This window comes from Erythrolamprus reginae, chromosome 10, assembly GCF_031021105.1.
Source record: "Erythrolamprus reginae isolate rEryReg1 chromosome 10, rEryReg1.hap1, whole genome shotgun sequence".
Lineage (NCBI taxonomy): Eukaryota > Metazoa > Chordata > Lepidosauria > Squamata > Dipsadidae > Erythrolamprus > Erythrolamprus reginae.
The window spans coordinates 4,225,688-4,238,313 of record NC_091959.1 but is presented as its reverse complement, the minus strand read 5'-3'; the positions used below and the strand labels follow the sequence as shown (position 1 = coordinate 4,238,313).

The following is a 12,626-nucleotide window of genomic DNA, read 5'->3' as shown; positions in this document are numbered from 1 at the left end:
ATGGATGGATGGATGGATGGATGGACAGATGGATGGAAAGAAAGAAGGAAGGAAGGAAGGAAAGATGGGATAGATAGATAAATTAGATAGATAGATAGATAGATAGATAGATAGATAGATAGATAGATAGATAGATATTTATTTTATTTTTATTTTATTCATTTGTCCAATACACAAATACATAGGAAGAAAAATAGACATGTAGTAATATATATAAGGGTAAAGTGAACTTAGAGGAGAGGATATATGAAAGAAAGAAAATATATATGATAAGTGAGAGAAAGAAAAGACAATTGGACAGGGGACGAAAGGCATAGATAGATAGATGGATGAATGGACGGACAGATAGATGATAGCTATATAATAAAAGTCTGGGTCATTAGGGAGATGGAGAACCTTAGAAATATAATATATTTTGTCTCTGTTTTTATTGCATCTTTCTTTTCATGTTTAAAAACCGAGGGATAACTTCAATTGTGTAAGGAATCGGGCAGTGTGTAAACACAAGGTCTTGTCTTCCAGCTAGTCATACTCTTGATTCTCTCGCTGTTGGTGAAAAGGAAGAAACTCTACCCGGATTTTTGGAATGGAGCACCTGGACTATTGAGGTACTAACCCTTTTCGTGCTGGCTGGTGGAACGCTTCGCTTTGCAACTTTGGAGCGTATTATCTTCAAAGCTTTCCGTCAGAGGGATTCCATTTGCAGAACTAATTTTTTGTTTTCTTTCCTTTTGTTTATTCTTCCTCTCTGGCATTCTCTTTGTTGGTTTGCCCAGCCCTATGAATTTCTTGGAAGAAACGCAGAACAAAGGATTGGCCATTGCCGTTTTTGGCATCCTCTTCTCTTCGTTGTGTGTTCTGCTACTGGATAAGGACCCCCTGCCTTTCATCTCCAACTCTTACATACAGAATCGAGGTAATCTCCAAGGATTTCCCAATATGAAGACGGGGTCTTCTCTAAACTAGCATCGTCCCCCATCTTTCAAGGTAGCTTTGTTGGCTAAGAATTGGAGGAGCTGAGGTCAAAGACAGGTCAATAGCATTACCACCTAGAGTTATATACCGATTTACAGCGCTTTACAGCCCTCCCTAAGTGGTTTTACAGAGTCAGCCTCCTGCCCCCCAACAATCTGGGTCCTTATTTTACCCATCTCAGAAGGACGGAAGGCTGAGTCAACCTTGAGCCTGGTAAGAATTGAACTGTTGGCAGTGAGCAGAGTTAGCCTGGAAAGCTGCATTCTAACCCACAGGGAGGCAGAGAGGAAGGAAGGAAGGGAGGGAGGAAGGGAGGAAGGAAGGATGGAAGGGAGGGAGGGAGGAATGAAGGAAGGAAGGGAGGAAGGGAGGAAGAAAGAAAGGGAGGAAGAAAGGAAAAAAGGAAGGAAAGGAAGGAAAGGAAGGAAGGAAGGAAGGAAGGAAGGAAGGAAGGAAGGAAGGAAGGAAGGAAGCAATAGCACCTAGACTTATATACCACTTCGCAGTGCTTTTACAGCCCTCTCTAAGTGGTTTCACAGAGTCAGCCTCTTGCCCCCAACAATCTGGGTCCTCATTTTACCCATCTCAGAAGGATGGAAGGCTGAGTCAACCTTAAGCCTGGTGAGAATTGAACTGTTGGCAGTGGGCAGATCTATCCTGCAATGCTGCTTTCTAACCCACTGAGAGAAATGGATGAATGGATGGATGGATGGACAGATTGAGAGAGGGAGGGAAGGAGGGAGAGAGGGAGAGAGGGAGGAAGGAAGGAAGGAAGGAAGGAAGGAAGGAAGGAATAGCACCTAGATTTACATACCGCTCATGGTGCTTTTACAGCCCTCTTTAAGTGGTTTACCCCCAACAATCTGGGTCCTCATTTTACTCACCTCGGAAAGAATGAACCAATCCAAGGTCTGTTGGCCAACAGTCATTGTTGTACAAATAAATGTCCCATGAGTTGCCTCCTGTGGGAAATCAGATGACGTAGTCCCCCTTAGCAGAGGTCATGGCAATCCTAGCAACTCTTTCATTTGTGTTGTCCACAAGTCTTTCTGCAGAAATACTTGGGCTCTTGACGTTGGTCCTTCTCTTTGATCTCCTTCACTAGAGTACTGGAAGATGCTGGCTTTGTTCTACTACCCTGCCTTCTACTATCCTTTACTGGCATGTGCTACGGTTCGGCGCAGAGTTGGATACCTGCTTGGCTGCCTTCTGTCCTGGTGTCACTGTGTGTTCTACATCTGGCAGAAGGTGGAATGTCCTCAGTCATCTAAGGTAAAGAGAGAGAAGAAAGAGGCTGATGGGGAGAAACTGAACGGGAGTTGAACAGAGGAACAACTGTCTTGCCTGAAGCCTGCAGACTTTCAGGTTCTGGAGAAGTTTGGGGCTGAAATTTTGGATTTTTAATAAATGTGGTTGGCCTTCAGACCTTCTCCAGAAGTTGTCCCCAGGATGTCCTTCTGAATATAAAAAAAGACAGAAATGGCTTTTTAATTGGGGGGTTAATATTAATTGCTTCAGATTAATAATATATAAAGTCCTACATGGCATCGGACCAGAATACCTTCAGAACCATCTTCTGTCGCATGAATCCCAGTGATCGATAAAGTCCGATATGTTTATCCCAGGCATGTTTAAATTCAGTTACTGTGGATTTATCTACCACATCTGCTGGAAGTTTGTTCCAAGGATCTACTACTCTTTCAGTAAAATAATATCTTCTCATGTTGCTTTTGATCTTTCCCCCAACTAACTTCAGATTGTGTCCCCTTGTTCTTGTGTTCACTTTCCTATTAAAAACACTTCCCTCCTGGACCTTATTTAACCTTTTAACATATTTAAATGTTTCGATCATGTCCCCCCTTTTCCTTCTGTCCTCCAGACTATACAGATTGAGTTCATGAAGTCTTTCCTGATACGTTTTATGGTTAAGACCTTCCACCATTCTTGTAGCCCGTCTTTGGACCCGTTCAATTTTGTCAATATCTTTTTGTAGGTGAGGTCTCCAGAACTGAACACAGTATTCCAAATGGGGTCTCACCAGCGCTCTATATAAGGGGATCACAATCTCCCTCTTCCTGCTTGTTATACCTCTAGCTATGCAGCCAAGCATCCTACTTGCTTTTCCTACCGCCCGACCGCACTGCTCACCCATTTTGAGACTGTCAGAAATCACTACCCCTAAATCCTTCTCTTCTGAAGTTTTTGCTAACACAGAACTGCCAATGCAATACTCAGATTGAGGATTCCTTTTCCCCAAGTGCATTATTTTACATTTGGAAACATTAAACTGCAGTTTCCATTGCTTTGACCATTTATCTAGTTTAATTTAATTTAATGTTGTTGTTGTTATTATTATTATCTAAGGAGCAAATTGTCAGGAATATATCTGGTGAGGTTTTCAGACCAGGAATCATTGGTTACCTGTACGTTGAACAAAGCGAATACTTTGACTTATAGAAGCAGCAAATTTTCTGGATTTCCCACGCACTGCAGTGTGTTCTTAGCCTCCAAAAAGGATGGCAGAACGCAATTATGTGCACAGCTTGTAATTAACACAAAAGCATATTTTGAGTCCCTCCAAAGGCAGAAGGAAGGAATCAGCCAAGAAAACCCCCTCGGAGTTCCAGAGGATCTGAAGAAGGGGTGGAGAGCAATTAATCCACCCTCTTTGTTTGCAGCTTTCCATCTCGAAGCAATTCACAGGGGATTTTGCAAGAGAGAGAGACCCAACCCGCTCTTCAAATTCACCCACCAATTGCATGGCTGTGGCAGAGAGTTTGGGGCCATAAAACACAATCTCTGGGATCTGGAAACTAGCTGTTGAGGGATTGTGACCAAGATAATAATAATAATAATAATAATAATAATAATAATAATAATAATAATAATAATAGGCGGGACCCAGGAGAAGAGCCTTCTCTGTGGCGGCCCCGACCCTCTGGAACCAGCTCCCCCCAGAGATCAGAACTGCCCCCACCCTCCTTGCCTTTCATAAAGTTCTTAAGACCCATCTCTGCCGTCAGGCATGGGGGAACTGAGACATCTCCCCCGGGCCTATACAGTTTATACGTCTTAAGCATAAAACGTATCAGGAAAGACTTCATGAACTCAATCTGTCTAGTCTGGAGGACAGAAGGAAAAGGGGGGACATGATCGAAACATTTAAATATGTTAAAGGGTTAAATAAGGTCCAGGAGGGAAGTGTTTTTAATAGGAAAGTGAATACAGGAACATGGGGACACAATCTGAAGTTAGTTGGGGGAAAGATCAAAAGCAACATGAGAAAATATTATTTTACTGAAAGAGTAGTAGATCCTTGGAACAAACTTCCAGCAGACGTGGTTGGTCAATCTACAGTAACTGAATTTAAACATGCCTGGGATAAACATAGATCCATCCTAAGATAAAATACAGAAAATAGTATAAGGGCAGACTAGATGGACCAGGAGGTCTTTTTCTGCCGTCAGTCTTCTATGTTTCTATGTTTCTATACATAGTATGTTTGTGTGTATGCTTGCTTTTAATAATGGGGTTTTTAGTGTTTTCTTAAATTATTAGATTTGTTCTTACATTGTCTTTGTTATTGTTGTGAGCCGCCCCGAGTCTACGGAGAGGGGCGGCCTACAAATCTAATAAATAAATAAAATAAATAAATAAAATTTATTAAATTTGGATGCCGCCCCCTCTCTGCGGACTTGGAGCGGCTCACAATAAACAATACAATACAATGTACAATTCACCCCCTCCGTCCTCAGTGGCAGCTGTTTTATTCTGTCCTTTTCCTTCTCCTTTCTTCTCAGATCTACAGATATTATTCCCTGCTTTCTTACCTGCCGATCATTCTGTGCCTCGTCATGCTGAGCCTTTGGTACCCCATGAAACTGGCCGAGAGCTTCAGAAGGGACGGCAAGATGGCGGCGGAGAAGGTAACCTATCTCGACATCGCCCTTTCCAGCTCAAAGTGAGGCGACAATAAGCCACAATGGGAAAAGACTCCCGGCTTTCATTTCCTGCTACTGATCTAGGGGTTCTCAGCCTTTCTAATGCCGTGGCCCCTTAATACAGTTCCTCATGTTGTGGTGACCCCCAACCATAAGTCGAGCGTCAATTCTCCCAACAGAGCTTGAAGCTCATTGGCAGAAAGGTCAGAGGGACATCCCCATTGTAAATACCTGATTGGTCGGATTGTAAAAATACGTTCCAAGGCGCCAGAATAGAAGCTTTAGTTCCTAACACAATGGGAAATTTGTCTTTTTCCATGGTCTTAGGTGACCCCTGTGAAACGGTCATTTGACCCCTCCCCCCAAAGGGGTCCCAATCCCCAGGTTGAGAACCACTGTAGTAGATTATTTCCCTATTCTAAAATATTATTTTATGCAGGTAGACTTTGACTTACAAACATTCATTTAGAGACCATTCAATCTTACAAAGTCACTGAAAAAAGACTGACTTACAATCGGTTTTCACATCGAATATTCACCAAACAAATGATTGTAAACCAAAAACTACCTCTATGAAGTACATAAAAATGTAGGAAAGAGAGTTGTGGGTTTGTTTGTTTTCTTTTAAATCTGCTTTTCCATCCCCTAATGACCTCCCATTGATTTATTTGTGTCAACCCAACCTCTCAACCCGAGAAGATTTGAATCTTAATGTCCCTCCTTTAGAGGACAACTGACGCCTTGTTGTGCAGTTGTATTAAAAAGAAAGCAGGCTGTTGGCGCAGTGGTGTTGTAATCTCCACGAAGTGTTGTGTAAGAAATCCCTGCTTTGCAAGCCAACAATAGCCAGAGGAATGCTTTGGTGCCTTTCGCCTGGAGGTTTGTGTGCAGGTTTTGGGGTTTCATCAAATCCACCCGTTTATACCTGAGATGAAAGGAAGGGAAGGAGAGAGAAGGAGGTGAGGGAGGGAGGCGGAGAGAGAGAGAAGGGGGAGAGAGAGGGAGGGATGGATGTGGGGAGGAAGGGAGGGAGAAAGGAAGGATGGGAGGGAAGGAGATGGGAGGGAGAGAAGGAGAAAGAAAGGAAGGAAAAAAGGAAGGGGAGGGAGGGGAGGGAGGGAGGAAAGAAGGAAGGAAGAAAGGAAGGAAGGAAGGAAGGAAGATGGAAGGGAGGGAGGGAGGAAGGGAGATGGGAGGGAGAGAGGGAGGAAGAAAGGAAGGAAAGAAGAAATGAAGGGAGGGAGGGAGGAAAGAAGGAAGGAAGGGAAATGGAAGGGAGGAAGAAAGGAAGGAAGGAAGGAAAGAAGGAAGGAAGGGAAATGGAAGACAGGAAGGGAGGCAGAGAGGAAGGAAGGAAGGAAAGAAAGAAGGAAGGAAGGAAGGAGAAAGGAGGGAGGGAGGGTGGAAGGGGGAGAGAGAGAGAGAGATTTCTGATTGTGTGCCCAATCTTTCTCTCTTTTCCCATAATTCTCAGAATGACAGCCCCGTTCTTCTTCTTCTTTTCACACCAGATGTGGTCGGGCATCTGCGCAGCCATGTAATTAGCACCTTTGCAACTGTTATCACGGCTCACGCAGAGCAGATGGAGATTATGAGAGACATTTTTAAGGGGTGGCACGAATCAGACCTATTTCTTTCGTTTTATTTATTGCTTTAAAAAAAATCACAGGGAGAATGCAGGAAGGAAGGCCGGGAAAAGCAGCTTTGCAACCTTGTCAGGGTAAAATAGCAATATATGCAACGGAATTTCATTTTTATGTACAGCGATTCATGTACGTTTAAAGTGACAATAATATTACTCGAAGTTCTTCTAAATCCTGACCAGAATTGTTTGCTTGCAGATATTTCATTACTTCAGTCTCAGCTCTTCCTTAGAGTTTCTACCAGTAAAACTCTCCAAATACTTTTCTTTGATCAACCATCTCTCATTAACATGACTCACGCTGACTTGGCAGAAAGCCCGGAAACAAAGATTCCATTTTCCAACTTTGTAATTCAACATAAATAGTCCAAGATCCAGATCGAACACCCATCGATCTGTGACTTCCAGTTGACTTCCACCCTGGATTGTCATGAGGCTCACCTTTAAATAGCCAAAAGTTGTGACCATGTTCTAGAGATCTATTCTCGCAGAGACCTCCTCTTGCTTAGCCACTCCTGCCTTCTAGCAGCCCTGCATGCCCTGACACTCATGGGCACCTCTAGAGGTGCAATAGGTCCTGATTGGCTTTTAGCCTCTGACCCCACATCCCGTCTGACCACCTCGCTATCAGAACTCAGGTGCCAGGTATACTGGCCTAGGATAGCAACCCACACCTGTCTCTCAATCCTCAGAATCCGTGATCAGCTGTAAAGGACGTGGACGGGCTAAAACACCTTTTAAAAATGGAGGCGAGGGAGGGAGGGGAGGGAAGTTATGAGGCAACATTACGAAGGGGAAGAGCATGGATTTTCATGGATGGTATGAAGCCTCCAAATTATTGGCATCTCATCTCGAGTGCTTCCTTGTTTGCTTGAAGGATCCAGGAAGCAGCTATTATGAAGAATATTTGAAGCACATCCTGGCTAAAAGAACACCCAAGAAGAGGTGAGACCTCCATTTATTTATTAATTGGATTTGTATACTGCCCCTCTCCGTGGAGAGGGTGAGAAGAATTGGAGGGTGCCAAAAACAAGGGTGGGAGAGGACCAGTTTTACATTTGGGGAAGCCCTTCTTAACTTCTTCTTTCAGCATCAACGGAGTGAAGCCGAGCATACGTTCGAGACTCCGAGCCTACCTGCGTACATTTGTCTACACACCCCAAGAAGGTACTGCATTTAAATATATATATATATTGGAAGGGCTTAGACATGTGAATATCCTCCAAATACAGTGGTACTTCTACTTACGAACTTAATTCGTTCCGTGGCCAGGTTCTTAAGTAGAAATGTTTGTAAGAAGAAGCAATTTTTCCCATAGGAATCAATGTAAAAGCAAATAAGGCGTGCGATTGGGGAAACCACAGGGAGGGTGGAGGCCCTGTTTCCTCTCAGGAGATTCCTAGAGAGGCCCCACGGAGGCTTCTCCCCACCTTTTCTGGCCCGGTTTCCTCCCAGGAGATTCCTAGAGAGGCCCCACCGAGGCTCCTCCCTGCCTTTTCCAGTTGCAGTTTCAGAGGCTCAGGTTTGGTTCTTGAGAAGAGGCAAAAAAATCTTGAACACCCGGTTCTTATCTAGAAAAGTTCATAAGTAGAGGCGTTCGTAGGTAGAGGTACCACTGTATTGGACACATTTGGCTCTGTTGTGCTTCAAGTCTCACTATTATTATTATTATTATTATTATTATTATTATTATTATTATTATTATTATTTTATTGGATTTGTATGCCGCCCCTCTCCATGGACTCGGGGCGGCTAACAACAGTGGCAAAAACAGCATGTGACAATCCAATAGTAAAACAGCTAAAAACCCTTGTTATAAAAACCAATCATGCATACAAACATACCATGCATAAATTGTAGAAGCCTAGGGGGAAAGAATATCTCAGTTCCCCCATGCCTGATGACAGAGGTGGGTTTTAAGGAGCTTACGAAAGGCAAGGAGGGTGGGGGCTATTCTAATCTTTGGGGAGAGTTGGTTCCAAAGGATCGGGGCCGCCACAGAGAAGGCTCTTTCCCTGGGTCCCGCCAAACGACATTGTTTAGTTGACGGGACCCGGAGAAGGCCCACTCTGTGGGACCTAACTGGTCGCTGGGATTCGTGCCACTAACCAAGCAACCTCTCCAACGGGCAAAATTTAGCTGGCAAATTTTTTGAAAGACCGCAGGTTCGCGTTCTACCAACCAGGACACGTTTATTGATATATCCGCCATGGTTCTGTGATTTGCAGGCTTCCAGATGCCATTGAAGCTGGCCCTCTCTCTAGCCATGGCTGTGATAGCTGTCTATCAGGTAAGGCACATGGCAGTGTCTTCTCAACCTGCCCACCTGTGATAGGACCCAGCCTCATTGGCCTTCTCCTGGGTTGCAGGTGTCTCTTCTTCTGCTTGCCTCCTTCATCCCCAACATCCAGATCATAAGAGCAGGGATGACGAAAGAAATGACCGCCCTCTTTGTCCAGTTTGGTCTAATTCCTTCTGAAAAGCCGGCCAATATTCCCGGAGACAAAGAGTTGGCAACCGCTAAGCACTACATCTGGTCTTTGGAAGGTATGTTTCCTCAACCTTGGACAACAACATCTATTGCAGTTTTTGGCTAGAATGAAGAGGGGTTTTGCAGAACGCCCTGAGTTACACGCAGTAATGGGGCTAGTAAGTTTATGCACTCTTTATTGAATACTTAATAGGTTTTTTTTATTGTCCTTCCTTCTCTAGCATTAAAATTGCTTTTAAAATAGGAAATAATTAAATAGAATAGATTAGAATAGAATAGAATTTTTATTGGCCAAGTGTGATTGGACACACAAGGAATTTGTCTTGGTGCATATGCTCTCAACGTACATAAAATAAAATATACATTTGTCAAGAATCATGTGGTACAACACTTAATGATTGTCATAGGGGTCAAATAAGCAATGAAGAAGCAATATTAATAAAAATCTTAGGATATAAGCAACAAGTTACAGTCATACAGTCAACATGGGAGGAAATGGGTGATAGGAATGATGAGAAAAACTAGTAGAATAGAAGTGCAGATTTAGTTGCAATCTGATTCCACCATTTGATTCTGCAACGCCATTCAAACGAATGGCTGACTCAGTAAAGCTGCCTTCAATTTAGAGGCCTGACTCACAGCGTCCCACTTCCTTAATATTAACATATGTCGGCAAGCATAGTTGTGCTTTATTTTTATTTATTTATTTTTGCAAATCTGAACAAGTGCCTATTTCTTCCAAAGAAAGATGAGGCTTTAGTTATCCAGGTCTTAAAATAGACGTCTGGGCCAAGGCTAAACTGAACTCGGGAGCCAAGGCATTCTTTACAAGTCCCTGGACAGAATAGAATAATTTCAGAGATGTTTCACGGTCTGCGAAACTTCCTGGAATTCTAAGGTACAAGATGTGCGGGATGGTTTTTTTAAAAAATAGACATCAGGAAACTGAGAGTCTAAGAAACCAGCAACACCGAGAGGCAGGAGAAAGATCTGTTGATGTTTGCACTCATAAAGGCTTCTGCAAAGCAGGTACATTTATAAAGGGAATTATTATTATTATTATTATTATTATTATTATTATTATTATTATTATTATTATTATTTTCTCTGGAACATTTAATACAACCCAACGAATTCAAAACATTTAAATAAAGTATCTGGAGGAAGTATTTAGAACCTAGAGCTGCTACAGATCAGATGTAAATACTTCTGACTGGGATCCGGGTGGGTTTTGTTTCGATCTTGTGAAAAACAAGCAGCCTTTTTCCTGCATCCCTCTCTCTGCCCATCCTTGTTTTGCAGTGTGCTTCATCTCTTCTCTGGTCCTCTCTTGCCTGGTGACTTTCTGCATGTTAATGAAGTCCTTGGGAAACCATAGGTGAGGAGGCCTCTTCCCAGGGTTCAAAGGTCCAAACCAATTCCTCCTCCCCCGCCCTCTCCTTTTCCCTCTTTTTCTTCCTCCTTTTCCTCCTCCTCCTCCTCTCTCCAAACTCCACTCCCTTCTAGCTCTGATGATGTTCCCTAGTTGGGTATTGAAACGTTTGCAAGAAAACAATGAAGCTCAAAGAGCATCAAAAACCCTAGAGTTCCCTTCTACTAAGCTGATGTTCTAAGATGTTCTAAGCTTCTTCTTCTTCTTCTTCTTCTTCTTCTTCTTCTTCTTCTTCTTCTTCTTCTTCTTCTTCTCCTTCTCCTTCTCCTTCTCCTTCTTCTTCTCCATCTCCTTCTTTTCCTCCTCCTCCTCCTTCTTCTTCTCCTTCTTCTTCCTTTTCCTTTTCCTGTCCTCCTCCTCTTCTTCTTCTTCTCCTTCTCCTTCTCTATCTCCTTCTTCTTTTCCTTCTCCTTCTCCATCTCCTTCTTTTCCTCCTCCTCCTCCTTCTTCTTCTCCTTCTTCTTCTTCCCTTTCCTTTTCCCGTCCTCCACCTCTTCTTCTCCTTCTCCTTCTCCTTCTCTATCTCCTTCTTCTTTTCCTTCTCCTTCTCCATCTCCTTCTTTTCCTCCTCCTCCTCCTTCTTCTTCTCCTTCTTCTTCCCTTTCCTTTTCCCGTCCTCCACCTCTTCTTCTCCTTCTCCTTCTCCTTCTCTATCTCCTTCTTCTTTTCCTTCTCCTTCTCCATCTCCTTCTTTTCCTCCTCCTCCTCCTTCTTCTTCTCCTTCTTCTTCCTTTTCCTTTTCATGTCCTCCTCCTCTTCTTCTCCTTCTCCATCTCCTTCTCCATTTCCATCTCCTTCTTCTTTTCCTTCTTCTCCTCCTCCTCCTCCTCCTTCTTCTCCTCCTCCTCCTCCTCCTTCTCCTCCTCCTCCTTCTTCTCCTCCTTCTCCTTCTCCCTTCCTCCTCCTCCTCCTCCTGATCACATGTTCTTCCTGTGTTTCAGGACCAACCTCCAGTGTCTCTACCGAGGGGCTGTCGGAAAGGTTTTCCATCGTTCCTGCAAACTCCAACCTTCCCAGCAATCCCTCGTGTGCTGGATGCAATACACGGGGTTCCAGATCTCCTTTGCCTGCCTAGGTAACTGGGGAGCATTAATCACAACTTACAAGGTGGGAGTCAAGAGTAGTAAGTTGAGAAGAATGTCTTGGAAGACAGTCACGACAAACCACATCCATATCGTTGCCAAGAAAATTGAATGGATGGGTCTTCATGGCTACCAGGAGTCAAACTTGACTTGAAGGAGTCTTTATTATTTTACTGGCCTTATACTCCACCTTCTGGGCAGTAATTGAGCCAAAGAGTGCAGCTGGGAAGAGGTGATGGTGATCTCAAGGTCAGAATTGATGTCCATCTGTGATCTTCCTTGCAACCCACGGGGAATTTTTTTTTTGTCTCTGTCCCAGCTCTGCTCATCCAACACATTGTCTTCTTCATTTGCATCGTGTGTTTCGCCTTCCTGATAGTTATCCCGTTGCAGTCCGGAAGCAACATGTATCTTTTCAAAATCGTTGTGAGCTTGTGGTAAGTATTATACAGAGCCAAGCTTGGAAAGGAACAGGATTCATCTGCCAGGCCCAAAGCTTTATGAACTTTAGATGGAGTCACAACTCATCTATTGAATTGTCTACCTATGTCCATGAAGTAAAATCTGCCAAGCTTGGCACTATTTCATAGAAACATAGAAGACTGATGGCAGAAAAAGACCTCCTAGTCCATCTAGTCTGCCCTTGTACTATTTCTTGTATTTTATCTTAGGATGGACCTATATTTATCCCAGGCATGTTTCAATGGAGTTACTTTATTTACATTACATTACATTATTTCTTTCATGTTTCTTTATGTAATTGTTGATTCTAGATGACAATCATTTTCCCTGCCATCTCACTAGCTTTGAAGGTGATTTTTAGAACCACTACCACTACCTTCATGGCACCGGACCAGATTATCTCAGGGACCACCTTCTGTTGCACGAATCCCAGCGACCAGTTAGGTCCCACAGAGTTGGCCTTCTCCGGGTCCCGTCAACTAAACAATGTCATTTGGCAGGACCCAGGGGAAGAGCCTTCTCTGTGGCAACCCCGGCCCTTTGGAACCAACTCCCCCATAGATTAGAATTGCCCCCACCCTCCTCACCTTTCGTAAACTTC

General features: G+C 43.5%; 1 protein-coding gene across 2 annotated transcripts in view; it reads left to right on the top strand.

The window, feature by feature from the left end:
• STRA6 (signaling receptor and transporter of retinol STRA6) overlaps positions 1 to 12,626 on the top strand; it is a 37,658-nt gene that overhangs the window by 18,650 nt on the left and 6,382 nt on the right. For both annotated transcript variants that reach the window (XM_070762624.1, XM_070762625.1), the window contains exons 4-14: positions 523 to 608; positions 777 to 916; positions 2,081 to 2,247; positions 4,776 to 4,901; positions 7,436 to 7,503; positions 7,649 to 7,725; positions 8,787 to 8,848; positions 8,928 to 9,105; positions 10,352 to 10,427; positions 11,423 to 11,556; positions 11,883 to 12,000. In XM_070762624.1, coding sequence (XP_070618725.1) covers positions 523 to 608; positions 777 to 916; positions 2,081 to 2,247; positions 4,776 to 4,901; positions 7,436 to 7,503; positions 7,649 to 7,725; positions 8,787 to 8,848; positions 8,928 to 9,105; positions 10,352 to 10,427; positions 11,423 to 11,556; positions 11,883 to 12,000 — 1,232 coding nt within the window. The remainder of the gene's footprint in view (positions 1 to 522; positions 609 to 776; positions 917 to 2,080; positions 2,248 to 4,775; positions 4,902 to 7,435; positions 7,504 to 7,648; positions 7,726 to 8,786; positions 8,849 to 8,927; positions 9,106 to 10,351; positions 10,428 to 11,422; positions 11,557 to 11,882; positions 12,001 to 12,626) is intronic.